Genomic DNA, 16,380 nt, shown 5'->3' with positions numbered 1-16,380 from the left:
ATGAAAGAATCCATATTATAAATTTCTAAGACGCACGGTTAAGAAAAATACCTTCCTTACTCCCCCCAAATGCTGCAACTTTCCAGGGTTAATACTGATCTGAAACAAGGGTCCAAGAATGACAGCGAGAGAAGTGAAACAAGAGGTGTATGTCTAATTTGACAACTAGGACTCATGCCCCACGGCACCTCCTCCTCGGGTGGAGAGGGCACAGCGCCCTGCCCCTCATCTTCTGTCTAAGGTCACTGGTTTATCCTCCTCTTCCAGCTCCACAAGAACTGATTGAACATGCATTGCGCTTGAGGTCAGAGTTCCAGCAAACAAAACCTTGACAGCATGTTTAAAAAACAAAAGCAGTTCCCCCTTCCTTACTAAGACCTGTCACAGCAGGGTCCCACTGTGCTCTCCAGGGAAAGCTGTGAGGACTGACGCAGGAGCGGGCCTGTAGTGGGATCTACCATCGAGGAGGTTGGGAAGAGCTTGTACCAGCCAATTGCTAAAGTTGACAAATCCAGTTCTTCCAGGAGGACCCTGGCGACTCCCATGAAGTGCTTGCGCTCCATACGTCCATAGTTTCCCCAGACTATCACCTTAGGAACAAGAGGGGGAGCACAGTTAATCCTCCAACTTGCACACTTTCTTGGGAAGCAAGGCTGATCAATCCTTCTTTCTACTCATCCAACTTCCCGGGGCTTTACTACAGCCCGAGAAGAGCAAAAAGGTTTACACTACCAACAGGTGATGTGAAACTCTGGCTGACGAATTTACAGTTTTTTTAAAGCACACTTTTACAAATCCTGATGTTATCAGACTTTTTTTCCACCCCCATGGAAAAGAGGTGAATGCACGTGCGGATGAGACACCGTTCTGCTGTTCTACCTGCTGGGCAGGGCCAGTACATGCACAAAGTATCTCTGGAGCTGCAGCTCCAACACCTGCACGTAAAACCTGGCCCTGGCACAGTAACGGGCCTTGGCCACAACAAAAGGTGGCCTGGGGGAAAAGGGCAGGAAGGGCTCCTGATGTGGAAAAAATACACCAACAAAAAAAGGTGGGCAACAGCTTGGGTCAAGAGCCAACAGTTTGAGAAAAAGAGCATGTCTTAACTTCTGCACTCGGAGCTCCTGACACTGAGATGGTGACGAGGCATGGCTACTCACCTGGAGAAAGGGCAGGAGCCGAGTGCTGGCAAGTGGGACCGGCGACGCAAGGGACACACATGGAGTGGCATGCAGGGGAAGCAGAACAGACTGCCGAGAAAGGCTTGCAGATGCAGAGGAAGGTCTAATGAAAGAGAGCTGGCAGACGAGCAGGGAAAGCTGAATCACACTTACGACACGATGGAGACCAGTGGGTGGAACAACAGATGTAGTGAGGGTCATGGGCTTAGGCATACTGGAGGTCTGCACGCGACCAAGTGGCCCTATGTGGCTCAAGACAAAGGTGACGACTGACTCCAGAGCGAGTCCATGTTCTGAAGAGGAGGGGATGAGTACGATGGGTTATGACGGTGACTAGTGATCTCTGGCTAATCCTCACAGCTTCCTTCCCTAGGGTCCGAATAACCAGAACATTACAATTTTCTGTAAAATGAGGTAGGAGAGACAACGAATGTCAATTAAAAGACAAAAATTAACACTCCAGGTCAGCATGAGATGGAACAGGCCTGCAGAAAGTTGGTTTGGTGGCATGGCCGCTGGCAGGGAGCCAAGCTCCCCATTTTATTCTCTTGCAGTAAGTGCCTTTCTTGGCAGCAAGGCAGCAGGTAAGGAAACCCGTGCAAGGCAAGAGCAGACTAAGCCAGGTCCCACCCCATTTCAGTCAAAAATGCACAGTCTCATTGCAACAGGGGAAAATCCTTCTAATCAAGGTAAATGAGGAAGAGTTCACTAATGAGAAGGGTCCAGCAGGTTAGCTGGCAATTCATATGCCAGTGGAGGTAAGCAATAGAAACTCATGGATTAATTACATCAGTATTACCAGTGGATTTTAGCCAGGCTTTATTGGATGGAAATGATTTAGGTATGAATTAACGATGCAAATCACTCTTCGCTCTGGAAACATAGGTGCAGGACTGAAAATATGAGTATGGCAGAAAATGTATGGCAGTAAAAGAAAAGAGGTAGAAAAAGGTAGGATATGTGATTGGGTGATGGCCAAAGCAGAGTGCTCTGAATATGTATAAACACAGAAGACAACCTATGCTGCAAGACTGTTTAGCATCTATAGGTACTACCTATCTCCTAACTGGGTGGGGAAAAAAAGAATTCAAAAAAATAAAAATCAACGTTTTCCTGGTAGGCGCTCATGTTACCTGGCAGGGTGTCAAATAATAATCAGTTTGAGTATGAAAAAAAGGTTTTCCTTTCCATTTGTTACGTTCAGATTGAGTGCATTTGGTTCAATGAAAACACTGGCTTTTTCTCATCTATGTTAACTATCCAGATCCCTTGCCAGACTTAATACCTTCCAGCAGAGGTGGAAGAGAGAGATGGGCAGACCTGAGACTTGCTTGTCTTACCTGTAAAACTTTGCCCTGGGGGCTCTCAGCAAACAGTAACACCTGATTGTACAAAGGGTCTAATGATTTGCGAGCCACTTTTGTCTTCTTTTTCGCAATGCACACGCCATTCTCTAGCAGGTAAGCTTTGATGTAAGCAGCTGGAAAAAATAAATATGGTCAAATATGAAAAAATCTTCATGCGCACTTTAGAAAAGACAGAGCGCCATGTCTCAGGTATTTCTAAAGAAGGCATTTTACAGCAGTGAAAAGATTTGCTCAACCAGCCTTGTTTTCAATACCACATACAGACTGCTTATTCCTGCAGAAGCCAAGCGGAATTAAAATGTTTTCTATTCACAAGCATCGCAGGAGGCTGGGGCTCAGTAAATTACTTTAGGAGGTCAAAGCATACTACCTGGCAGTGTTTTGGAGCCGGGTTTTGGTGTCAGTCCTCGAGCCTGAATGATATCCACTTCTAGCTGCCCATTTCGCTCTTGCAAGCCAATTTCCACATCCCCTAAACCAAAATGTCAAAATAGACAGCAGACTTTCAAAACAATACATCTGTGGGCTACTAAAATGTTAAAAAAAAAAAAAAAAAATCTTCACATCACGCCTGCTACAAGCTGTAACAAACTGTAGGCCCTGAGTGCCCGATCTCCTCCTGTGTTACTCTGGAGCAGCTCTGCAGTGACTGAAGCCCACATTTTCAAAAGCAATCTCTAATGTCAGCCCTCTAACACAGCTTTGGTGACTCAGTCTCATACTCTTCAGTGGCAGCTAGCCTCTCATCTCTCCCAAACCGCAGCACATAGAATTGCAGGCTACTTTGGAAAATGCAATTATGGTGGACCATAAGAAAAATCTTTAGAGAGCCCAGTGGGCCTTAGAGAGCAAGAAAAACACGAAGATACACAGGATGCATTTTCAGGATTTGAGCTGTTTTTTAGTTAGCCCATGCCTTTCAGATCTGACGGAGGAAAGCATAAAGCTGGTGCTCTCCTAGTAATGCCGCATTCGCAGCAATCAGGAAAACCTTTCAGCCAAGCTTACTTGAGTTAACAGAGAAACGGAACGGGGGAGTGGTAGATCAGCAGATGCTGGACACATTATTAGGTGGCTTGTAGGAGTGGTCTGTTCAAGATTAAATTAAAGCCACCTAACATCTTTGTGGTCCTTACCCATCGAGGTGGTGGCCAAGGTCTGACGCCCAACAAATTGTGCAGGGCCCATGCTGCCCAGGAAGTCACTAAACTGCCCAGCAGATGCCAGATGGACTCCACTGAAATTCAAGCTGCAAAAGAAATTGATTTTTGGCAAATGGTTAATTTGCATTTTAAAGCAACACAGTAGCTAACCAGATTTAATATATCTTTGAAATTAATGACATCTACAGAAGCCTTCTTCCCTTGCACAATTCGCTGATTTCCAGGCAGTTTAGATACATGGAATCCATTTTAAATCCCTTTCCTCGTACAAAAAAAAAAAAAAAACCACGAAAACCCAACCCGGTAATGGTTGCAGTCACAAATTGGTTAATACTTGTTCATCTATAACTAATTGTCTGTAAGGGAAAATCTCTGCCATCTCAGGTTCACATGCAGCCTGTAAATTCTTCTAGGCAGCATTATAATCTAAGCAGCTTCCTAGCATATCTTACAGGATCTCTCTTGTTAGCTGTCCCTTCCCAATCCTCATTTCTGGGGAGGAAATAATGCATCTAGAGCAGCAGTTAAAAGTGAGACGAGGGATGCTGGCATCAATCCCCTTGGGACTCAATTCCCTATTTATTTCTCACACATGCACAGAGCAATGGGTCTCCTTCTTGACCAGAGGACCCCATTTCCTACTGCTCATCACCAGAAGCACCCATCACATCCACTGTGTGGTTTTCATACCTGCTTCCATGACTGGGCCTGAAGCGATCATGAAGAGGACCTGAACGCTGGTGCAAGGCTAAAGGGCCAACACCCTCAAACACCAGCAATGCTGCTGCAGTCACTGCAGCAAACAAAAGCTTTCAGGGGGACACAGCCCCCAAATCTATTCACCCGGCACCTGAGGCTGGTCTACAGCTTGGCTACAGGTGCTGGTCACTGCACTGGACATGGGTGAAGTCAATGCAAAAGGGTCAAACCCTGTGGTACACTGATACAAATCAAGGTTTACCCAGTTGTACCCCGATTTACGCAGCTGTATCACAGATTGTGGGAAAACTTGCTGCCCCACTTGCTGCGAATGGTTAAGGAGCAGGCTTGAGGCCACCATTCGACACCGACTTTTATCCTACAGGCATCTGCCAAAGCGAAACACAGATGCTGAAACACACGTCAGGAGCTTTGTGCCAGGCTACCCATGCTACCACGCTGGGTTTTGCACTCTGCCTCCAGGGAAGCTGCTGCACACCGAAGTCAGGCAGAATTATGAACCTCCTGCACTTTTCCAACTGCAGTGGGGACACAAAGCTGGGAGACCACCACCCCCAGAAACTCCACTTGCTGCAGAATAGCAAAGAGAGACCCTTCTGGCCCCCGAATACTCAAAATAATTCACAAAACCTGCCACAGGAAACAATTTCCCCTTACCTGCTGGGGAGAGAATCACGTCAAAGGCTGATGCCAAGTATTCCTCTGTGCTTGATACATGCATGGAGAGCAACCACCCCTGCTCTCACACACCAGCTCACCCCTCCTTTGGGCAACACTGCTAGCAAAGGCTCTGCCCAGCAGCTGGGGCAGCTCAGGAGAAAATAAAAGCACCTGCTAATGGAGCAGCCAATGCTGCAGCCTGCATCAATGATACGGAGCAAAATAGCAGGACAGCATGAAGAACAGCATTAAGAAGCACAAGAACAAGAGCTCTAAAGGTGAACCAATGGCATCTGGAAGCATTTACATCAAAGCAGACGTTGCTGTTCTCTCCACACAGATTCAGAAGTCAGAGGGCTCGGGACAACCTTGAAATGATGAACACTCATCAGTGCAAATTACAGCGAGAGGGCAGGACGCTGCTGCAGGGACACCAGAGCTGTGCCGCAAGCACGGACCCTTGCAAGGAGAGCAGTGGAGCTGCTCCTCGAATGAAGCTGCTGCTGCTTTGTAGCATCAAGGCTGATCTTGAGAGGAACGACAAAAGCCCACTTAAAAACACAGGCCAAGGTCAAGACTCCAGCAGTTTGGATAACAGCCTCAGTTAATAGCTTTACTAGCACTATATGAAACTCAATATTAGGTTAGACAGTTAATGTTCCCCATTGTTGTTATATTTTACTGGGAAGGGAAGACATAGGGAATTAATTCTTTAACAGATTATGCCATTAGCTGGTGGGACTGGCTGCTATGTTGCACAGAGGCTGACCTTTTGCAGTGCTGCTTTATTAGACATTAGAAGCAGCAGCTCTAAATCAGGCTCCTTGGCTTTGGCCGATTCCTGGACATATGTTTGGGTATTGCCAATAACACTGCAATGGAAACAATTTCTGTCTGGAAAAATCATAAGCTACCTCCAAGAAAGCCATTGCTTCTCCCTTGAGAGGAGAGGGAAGGGGAAAATAAAACTGCAGAAATTTAGTATGAATGTGAATTAAAAACAGCAGGAACCATTTAGCTGAACTGGCTAAACTTAGGATGCTCAAATCCAGCTCAGTGAGCTCTGTCTGTCAACTGCTCGAAGAGAAGCTCGGATGCCGAGGTGAGGGGGCCATGTACGGTGTGATTCTGAAATCGGTGGGACAGACCTTCCCCATTCACTCACTTGCTTTTCCTGCAGCTGAAGCAGAGAGGAAAAGAGCTCCAGGGACCACCGTGACTTCTTTCGCGTCTTTAAATGCAGCCCTGGCGCTCCCAAGAGCCCCCCCCCCCCCCCACTCTGCCGCATGCTCAGCAGACTTTTCCTGCCTGACCTCTGAAGAAACCGAGCCATTTCTCACCTGCCCTTGATTCAGCAACCAGCTCTCCAGCTGAACCACCGCACGCTGGATGTGCTGGCAGGGAGACATGCTCCCGAGGGGATCTGCTGCAGGTGACAGTGGCGGCTCCACCTCGGGTGCCAGCCAGCAGCTGGGTTCACACGCACTGCAGAGTGACCCTGGAAAGCCCTTCCTCTGCCATCGCCAAACACACCTCTCCCTTAAGGGGAGAAATCGCTACAACCTGGCTATCACCAATACGAGATGCCTTTTTTTTATTGCAATCTAAAAAGAAATACTAAAAATAGCTGGAGGAATAAAGCGGGAGCGTTTCGCAGCTGACTTGCAAATAGCAGCTGTCATAACCAGCAGTGCCCTGGGGACCGAGGCTGCGGCAGGACCATCTCGTGCTGACAAACCGCCGCGCACAGAGAAGATTAACAGGTGACACTTGTCAGCCTTTTGTCTAAAGGACACAAATCCTCCGCTGGGCGAGGGCAGCGCAGCCTTTTGAACAGGAAAGAGAAATTAATTATCTCTTCTCTGGCCCTCTGCTTTCACTAATCATGATTCATGGGCTCTGCTTTGCCACAGCTGAATGAGAATGATAAAGATTATGGGGTTTGCTGTGGAATTGGTTTTAAGTTGAATGTGACTCTGTTACAGACCTGAAGGCACAGAGAGAGTACAGGGAGGTCAGTGACACCTCCGGGTGTCAAGGAAAAACAAAGGACATTTTGCTGGAGGACCCATGGACCATGGCCCTCAGCTGCAGGTAAGGAAGCAGAGCAGCAGCAGGTCGACCCTCTGGAGGCTACTGATCCTGGGGTCTCCGAGCCCACCAATGCAAAGTAGATCAGCAGAAACCTGCACAAACATTAATTTTGTTTGCACAGGTACCAGTTCCACCCCAAGGCTCAGCACAGGCTGCAAATCCCATTTCAGACACACGGATAAAAGAGCCATTTCTAAGCCCAAGCCGTCCCTGGCACACCAGCCAGCTAGCGTGGATGCCTCCAGGCCACGCTGAAGGCATCACAGCACGGACACACCTTGGGACAGCAGGGGACAACTGCTCTCGTTGCAGTCGTTTGGACACCCACGAGAGGGAGACAAGACCATGCAGACACCGGCCTGCGAGGCTGGAGCTGGCAGAGCCCTGAGCCCAGCCCGGCAGCTCCCGTATGCAATCCCCATGCAGAACATGTACCTAATTACCATTCCCGACTTTATGAAAAAGGTGACTGCATAAATAATTTATTTCTTTTGTGACACATTTATATGCAGAAGAAAACTGTGTGTTCACTCAATCGTAGGAACCATGTGCTCAAACCGGGGCTGAGATGGCCTAGATGATCTTCTTTTTAAACACAACATTCATAATCCTGATTATTTAGGAAATCTGTGCAGCAGTCTCTGAAGACTGTGCTCCTGCGTTGCACGCTGTAGGTCAGGGCATGTGAAATCTGTCCTCTGTGCTGTAATTTAAGAGTGGCTTAAAGGCTCTTTGCCAGCTGCTTGCTTCTCTGCTCTTTCAAGGTAGCAGCATTTCCTGACCTACCCGTTGCAAAGATCTGCCCTTCCTCTCCCCGGGCAAAGCATCACGCAGTTGGTTCCTTCACAGCAAGGCTGCTGCTCTTCATATATATTTGGATGGAGAACTAGCTTTTCAAAGTTTGCTTGTAAACTGATCAGGATTTGAATGCCTAGATGGACAATGCTGACTTCAATATGAAATGGTATAAAGAAAATTCAGAGCACCTGTGCCGATCCCTCTCACACTGCATATGTGGTTCTGCTCAGCCTCTTCCGCACCCCCACCCGTCGTTCGCTGCGCATTAGCATGCAGAGTGCGCAACGGCACAGACACATTTAGGGAAAATGTATCATTAATTTATTTTCCTGTCCATGCGGAGTTTGTCTGACCTCTTTTCTAAATCTATTTTTAAATTGCTTCTGGGACTCTGTATGCCAGATATACCATTAATGCTGCTGCAAGCATCTGCAGAATCAGCTTGTCAAAACCTTGCAAAACTCGCAGGAAATATGGTAAGAAGGCATCTCCACAGGTCACCTAGTCCACACCCAGGTCCCAAGACCAGAGCAGCTTTATTTATACCATTCGCAACAGCTGCTTGTCTAACCTGTTCTTAAAATCCCTCCCTAGAGAATTTATTCCTGTGCTTTGCTTTACTTTTTCCTTCCAAATCTTTTTCCAGTCCTTCCTCTTTGTACATCAGTCCTCAGCACCATTTGGAAGTTATCAGTTCAAAGCACAGACCAGCATATTTCCTTTCTTTTGCCCTTGATGCAGTACTTTTTAATTCTACCTTACAAGACTTTGGGACTGGTCTCGATTGTACCAACTTGTAATGGCCACACACTGGCCGCTGTGTCTGTGCAGAAGAAACGCAGAGCAAGGCATTCATCTCCTGCTCCCTTCTCAGGCTAGGCGTGACACCCTTTGGTTGAGGAGCTCTGTCAAGAGGAGGGGTATTCTGAGAAGACTTTGTGTGCCCCCTCCGCCCCCCGGGACCAAATCCCCATTACTGCCTCTCTATTACACTTGCACATCTTGGCTTTTGCAGAGCTGCACTGCTCCACTGCTGGGGGTTCAGCCAGGTGGGGTAGCGGTGAAGCCAGATAGCTTCAACACAGCCACCCCCGGCACACCCCGAGATAAGCTATTTTCAGAAGATAATATTTTGCCTTGTGCTTTTCATGGATTTATTCACACTATCCACACAACTGCCTATGTGCCATCAACTCACGCCTTTAGAAGCGATACACTCTTAAACAGCTGCTCCACTGTGTCTAGTATGTACATGGGATGTGTTTGGGCCCAGGGTTCAGAAATTATTGTTCTGTTCTCGTAAATATTTTCTAAAAGACTTGTTTTTTGTCCTCTTAGCACACAAAGTTGCAATTAATAAGCAAGTTGCCTAAACACAGCCATGCAACTGAATGGTTTGACTTGCACAGCTGAACTAACAAATTTGTTGTACGTCTACATCTAACATATAGCTAAGTTCTCCAGCTCTGTCTTTAAAAACCAGGGACAGCAACACATACTTCCTTCATCCAGAAAAAAGGGGTGGGGGTGAAGTCTCCTCTGAGACTGATAACATATTTGACAGTTATTTTATTTGAGCATAAAAAAAAACCCATCAGAACTCCAACTTCAGGGAGCAGTAATGTACTGTATAACAATCCCACTCATCCATATTGCATGTCAAGGTCTTAAATCACATCTTACACGCAGAAGCCAAGCAGGTATCTATCAGCTAAGGAGGAAGGCAGAACTGGTTAATGTAACGTCCACTGCACCATCTTTAAAATACTTATGGTGCACATGAGGAATTATTAATGCAATACACATCTGACTACATTGTCAGGGGATTAGGCACACAGCCCCTTACCCTGTGAAAGTCGATGTGAATGCTGCAGGAGCCTTCACTTTGGCTGGAAAGGTTTTCTGTGAGCATCTATCCCTGCAGGACCCAAACCCAACCTCACCCCACCGACCGCACACGTCTCCTCTGCCAGGCAATATCCCTGTCTCTGCCTCTCAACAAGCTCCGCTCCTCTCCTGGCCACTCCACTTTCTGTAACATTTTTAGCACTGTGACGTGCTGGCTTATGTGCTGTAACACGCTGTACTCCGCTCGTGTATCCAATTCCTTCTGCTGTAAGAATTCTGCCACCTAAATGGAGCTATAAAAACTGTGCAGTGAATTATGTACAAAGACCTCCCCCATTCCCTTCCCCACCTTACCAGGCTAGCTCCATTTTTAGCAATCACAAGTCATCTCGGACGCACTGAGTAAAAGAGAGCTACCTGCCTTCAGAGAGCAATTTTGCCTGTTCCCAAGAGGCTGCTGAAGGTGGGATTCACTGTATTTACTGCTGTAACTACAGCTCTCAAGGTCACATCCTCTCTGAGCTGCGCTGGTCAAGCTTAACAGCACAAAAGGATGTGCTGTTGCTGAACAGGCTGACTAATTTCTTGACGTATTACAGATACAATCTCCATGCCTTTCCCCGCTTCCATCTCGAAAGGCCTTGATTTCTTATAGCCTGAACTGTATTAACAACACATTTCATTACATTTTTTAAAAGGACCTGGGTAAAAGGAGAGCCCTAAAGATAATTTGCTATAATAGAGTCTAGAAGTCCCCTGGCTTTGGATGCTCAGAGGGACATTCAGTGAATAGCTACGATGTGAATCTCCGGAATGGTGCGTTTAGGAATCAAGTCTCTTGGTAATTCTTGAATGATGATGGATAATTTTTGGTGAAAGAAAGTGAATTTTCACATGGCCATATGGTCACAAGCCAGGCCAGTATTTTCTCCAGCTTCCTTTTAGCTACTGCTCCGTAGTGAAGCAGAGAAGGGCAGGTAGCTCTCCTAGCCTAAGTCCCAGCGTTGGTTCACATCAGCCCTGTACGCACAGATGGGAGAACCGGTACAAGCTGTAGCTTGCAGAAACAGCACGAGACAGAACAAAGCCGAGAGGCGCGAGATGCCCGTGCCGGCAGCACGCATGCCAGGCTGCATTCTGCCTCCAGCCCTCGTCACAACGCTGGCTTCAGGCAGGGCTCGGGCTGGTGCTGCCCTCACGATGGGAAGAGATGATATGGCCAACAACAAGGTGCTTCCTTGCTGGACAGGCAGACTCATCTCAGATAATACAAGAAAAATCCTCTAAGTCTTTGCTAGTCATCACCTGATGTGCTTTTCTAAGGTAAAAATCACCTTAGCTCTCCATGACTTAATCATCTCAGCAGCAGCCAGCAAGAACAAAAAAGACAACGAGTACCACTTTTTAGGGACTACGGCAGCTAGCAGTCTTTTGTTCCAGGTCCATTTTTGTCTTTCTGCTCCATTTTCAGAAAGAAAAGTGGTTGGCAGGAATAAGTTACACATAAGTCCAGAATCTATTTCTTTCTGAATGTTGTACATGGTCTCGTGCAGCTGCAGCAAAACCCAGCCAAAACAAGATGTAGGTTGTGCAAGAGCCAGGATGGAGCTGGAGATCTCTGTTGAATCTCAGGGGCTTGTTTGTGAGTTATTCCTATATTCGGAATTTTATCCTTGCAGTAATCTTGGTGCCCTGAGACTACCCGGTAGGCACTTGCTACAGTGGGTAACTGTCCTCTCATACAGATTTTTAAGTACACACGTAGAAGAAAATATCCACTGCTGTAGAGATTTGTAACCAGTACTAAGATTGGTCTGGATGAATTATGAATGGAAACATCTGTGTGTGCAAAAGCACAACGAACCTGTCAGCAGCAGACCTGTCCTCTGATGACACGAGGGCAAAAAGTTAGAGCGCGCAACACTTCCATAGCCTGTCTGAAGGCAGACTATAGCCATAAAAATGCCCCAAACAAGGAAACAAAAAGGTAGCAGCACTGCTTAAGGTCTATGGAAGCTGAAAAAAGCATGACCCTGTGGTGAAAGATCACCCCAATAACAGGTAAGTCCTAGAAAGTGTAAAAAACGTCCAAGAGCCAGTCTGTTGCGAAGAACAACTCAGAAGACACAGCGAAGGCTTGACAGATGGTGTCCCTGGTCCTCCCTGCAGCACACAACCAAGCCTGGCTACAGCACCTGGATGCACGAGGCTTGGTGCCTGCACGGGGCGGTGAGAGCGTGAGTGAGCGAACGCTAGAAGCGTGAATGACTGAAGACAGTTTTGTTTAGAATAAATATCACCTTTCCCTTCTATAAGGTCTCACATTGAGTTTTATTATATTAATTTCCTACACTGGTGTACAACCACCGCAGTATAAAAGCTGGGTAATACAGCTGGGGGACTTTGTATGGCAAAAAATTAAATGGAGCAGTGGGTTGACATTGTCAGCACTTACTGGCATGTGCATGAGCTTAAATTCCAAGAGACACATCCTTTAGACCAGCTAAAGGATGGTCAGGTGAAACCCTAAAGGGAATATTTTCTTGAAGGAGGGCCTAGTATATCCAAGGAGAAGTATATCCCTACATAATAAGCCTCTCCATAAAAAACACCTGGATTTCATGCACTCTGGTATTCACATAAAAAGCAGCACTGTTCAGAATCGTGCACTACAGAAAATTCTTCCGTTGCAATGCTTTGCACTGGCACTGAGCAGCTGTAGCTAGCTGCAGCCAGCTCGCCACAACAAACATGAAAGCAGTCAATCAGCGTCACTTTAAAAGCACATTTGTATGACTGAGAACAGGTATTTTAAGAGCTTCTGCAGCAAAGTTTCACCAAATCTTTGATCATTTCAGGTGCCACTTTTGGAAGCTATCCTTTTAGTCCTTAAATTGAAAAGGATTATAAAAACATAAGGAACTTGGGGGATGAGGTTTTGAATCCATTTTCTTCCCTGTGTGAACATACTGAAGAGATGCATGGGTAGGAAGAACTAGAGCAACCTCATCCTCCTGAAAACCGGGTTTTTGACAGTCACTGGTAAAAACTGTCTCTGACCTAGGAGCATCTGCAGCAGAAACCCAGCATTAAAAAGAAAATAAACTTGCCACAGCTAACAGTCATATGAATCTTCATTTTGCCTCCCTGGGAACACAGCTACAGCAAACGAGGGAGGTCAAGAGAAATCTGATTTAGGAGAATACATTTCTGTCCCTCAAAGCTATTCCTCAAACAATTCCTTTCTTTGCTGCAGGAAAAGAAAGCAGAGAAACTGCCCTTCCACCATGTTTCAAGAGAATAGAGCCCTCTTAGCTCTTTGTACTCTCAGCCCTGTTTGCTTATCACTTGCAGCTCAGACAGACAGCTGCGATTCCCACCGGCTTTCTAGAGGAGATCAATTATCCCACCTAGGAACAAAACGTCCAGGAACCACTTAATCACACTTTCCAGAGAAGTAAGAGGAGAAACCATCCCATCCCTGGCAGAGGGGCTGGTGAGGATGTTCTGGCAGCGTTCAAGGTTGGAATACCAAATGTCAGACTTCTTCTAATAAAGACATTTGGATTGCAAGACAGGATTTTTCTTTCTTTGTTGAGCTGATAGCTACATGCTGCCTGCCTTCAGGGTAAAAGAGCACTTGTATGGGTGCAGTATTTTGTTGGCAGAAATATTCTCTCTCCAGGAAAGCGCAACCAAAGCAGCCAGCGTATGCAATGACAGGACACAGACCTTTCAGAGAATTATACCCCTTCCCAGGAGGGTAAGCTATGTAAATATAAAAAGGAAAGAATTCTACTCTGCACGAAAGCAGATTCTTGCCCCACATTGCCAAGGGACTGAACTTAATCACTAATCCTCTGCATCTCGTAGCGGAGGCAGAACTCCAAGCCACAGGACTGTGCTGGTGTAGCAGGAATATTTCCCCAGAGACAGCAGCTCACAGCAGAGATAAGGTACATCACAGCTTTGGAGTGACAAGATTGCTATCGCAGCCTGTGCCTCATTACTATTTCCAACCTTCAGCACAGATCTATGATGCCTTTCGAGGATTAGCCTACTTCTAAAGCTAAAGAAAGTCTCTCTTAATTTACAGCCTGTTACTTATTTAACACCAGAATCACATTAATTGAGAGCACCTTTGGACTATCCCAGCATTTTCGCAGTACAGTGTACTTGGAATACCATGTAGGATTAGAGAGTATACAGAGCGATGCCAAGCGCAGTACTTGGCTTAAACAGAGCACGTTTTAGGTATACAAACATTTTGGCCTCATATCTAGAAGCACAGAATCTGATAGTATATATTGCCCCCTTTTTTAAACACTGGGGGTTTTTTTGCCTCCAAAGATTCCCATGAATGGTCATCTTAATAAAATGATGATAATCTCCATATATGGCTTCAAATAATGGAAATACAAAAACGAGAACTGGAAACAAGTCAGCCCCCAAAGTTCTGGCCTAAGGATCCCCTGCTTTGCATTCTGGTGTAAAGCTTAAGTGCAGCAAAGTGTGTTATAACTGTTCTTGGGGTCAAAAACCGTTTCTAAAATACATTATTTTAGGACACTGTAACTCAGATGAAACAAAAGAAAGCTTGTTACCAAAAGTATACACAGGCTTCCAAATATGTATTTTGATATCAGAATAATTATTTTGCTACTTGCATCCTTTTCGTCACCTTGGCACTTTTTTTTTCCTCCCCAAACCAAAAGGCTATCTTGAAACAGGGAAGATGGACAGCTATTGTGCAACACTGAAGACTACTGGCTTATAATTTATTACCAGTAATGAGCCTCAGCTATTCACCCTGAATTATTCTTCTAAAGGCAAAGTGGTTAAAAGCAATGGGTATCCACTTCAGCTCAGAATAAGGAGGACACTAAAAAATGTATATAAACAGCTAGAGTATGTGCCAGCGATGCAGGCGGAGAGATCCGCTCTACTCTAATTGAATGGGCAGTACACCTGCACACAGGCAAGTCAGACAAACACATCATCTATCACGCTGAAGGAAAATTAATAGGTATAAGAAGAACAGTGCATCCCACAAGTGACCACCCAGCTCCCTTTCAATGACTTACTTCCCCTCTGATCCATAGCTGTTCATGCTGTCCTCAATGGACTCATGGCTGGCTTGACGGACTGTCCGGCTGGGCATTTCGACAGCCAGCCCAGTTTCTGTGCTCCTTTGGATGGCTCCTTTCAGTCTCCGACCATCCCCATCTAGGAACAAAAGGAGAAAAGACAGTCAGCTATTGTTCCCAGAGCCTTTTGCAACGATAGAGTCAAGGAGAAGCAGAGAAGGTCTTTCAGAAGATCAGCCTGGCATCTGGCAGCCAGGCAGTATTTTGCACTCACGCAGCGTTTCGTTACTTAGCCCTGCTTCATCAGCAGCTCCCAGTCATCTTTGGAACAAACCCAGTGTTCCAGCAAGCCAGGGCCCAGCAGAAACTCAAAACATACATACCACCCTACCTACTCCAACCATTTGTACCAATTAATTATGCACCGAGCGCAGGTGCACGCAGGCACACAACCTGGCTATACGTGGAGCTACCCAGTTCGGGAACACGGCCGCAGTAACCATGGGCAGAGCTGAGGCGTACAGCCTGACCGTGCCTCAGAACGTTTCCTATAGCCCATGTTGCTGCCTCAGATTGTGCGGAGCAGCAAAGGGCCACAGCTCCCGGTGAGCATCACGGGAGCAGAGGGGAGGAAAAGGCCAGGCAGCAGCAGAGGTGCTGCGAAGGCAGGAGCCCTCCCAGACGAGCCATAGGGCGATAGCTGGGCACGGCCAAAACGTTCCCTGGGGGCACCTGGAACGGCACCAGGAGTGGAAAACCCGGGAGAGGACTATTCCCCTTCGTACACGCCCTCGGCCAGAGCGCAAAGGGAATTAAGTAGGTTCTGGTTCCTCCTGGGTGCAGTCTTCAGAGGCTCAGCCCTCTGAAATTAACAGCTGCTATTTTCATCCTCCATCTCTAGCAGTCTGTTTCTCAGAACAAACCATGTTATGTAATGAATATGTAATGAATACCATTACTATTAATTGCTTTAGCTGGTGTTAGGAAGCTCCAGATTTCATCCCACATACAGCACTCATCCTGAAACACATCTGCTACAAGTTTTCTGAACAAAGCAGAATTATCTAAATCCTTAAAGGTGCCCATCCGTTAAGCTGGATTCAGGCAACAAATCTCTGACCCACGGTGCTCTCAGAAATCCACCAGCTTTTTGAGTACTACCCTGGAGAAGAAATGACCCAGCTATTGAGTCTAGAGAACTCAGGATCTCCAAATATTAAATAAAACAAGTCTTTCCCAACTACTTTGGAAATATGAGGATATTTGTAAGAACCTGTCTAAAACATGCAGGACGTTATTATTTGTGTAGCAAGCTGCTTGACATATAACACTTTTCTTTGGATCTTGGTGTGAACAGGTGTGAAATAAATCAGTAAGATATCAGAAATGCTTCCCATCCTACTTCTCGAATTATACTTACACTGAAATGCAAAGGCAAAAATTCTTCTATAAACTCAGCTAT

General features: G+C 46.3%; 1 protein-coding gene across 1 annotated transcript in view; it reads right to left on the bottom strand.

Annotated features, from left to right (window-relative positions):
* Positions 1 to 348: 348 nt before the first annotated feature.
* Positions 349 to 16,380, bottom strand: part of RIMS4 (regulating synaptic membrane exocytosis 4) — a 54,513-nt gene continuing 38,481 nt past the window's right edge. Inside the window, exons 4-8 of the mRNA XM_075516944.1 lie at positions 14,916 to 15,057; positions 3,685 to 3,797; positions 2,919 to 3,020; positions 2,522 to 2,661; positions 349 to 590 (exon numbers count right to left, since the gene is read on the bottom strand). Coding sequence (XP_075373059.1) covers positions 372 to 590; positions 2,522 to 2,661; positions 2,919 to 3,020; positions 3,685 to 3,797; positions 14,916 to 15,057 — 716 coding nt within the window. The 3' untranslated portion in view covers positions 349 to 371. The remainder of the gene's footprint in view (positions 591 to 2,521; positions 2,662 to 2,918; positions 3,021 to 3,684; positions 3,798 to 14,915; positions 15,058 to 16,380) is intronic.

This window comes from Mycteria americana, chromosome 14 (genome assembly GCF_035582795.1).
Source record: "Mycteria americana isolate JAX WOST 10 ecotype Jacksonville Zoo and Gardens chromosome 14, USCA_MyAme_1.0, whole genome shotgun sequence".
NCBI lineage: Eukaryota > Metazoa > Chordata > Aves > Ciconiiformes > Ciconiidae > Mycteria > Mycteria americana.
Note: the sequence above shows the minus strand (reverse complement) of the source record. Positions and strands in the feature narration are given on the sequence as shown.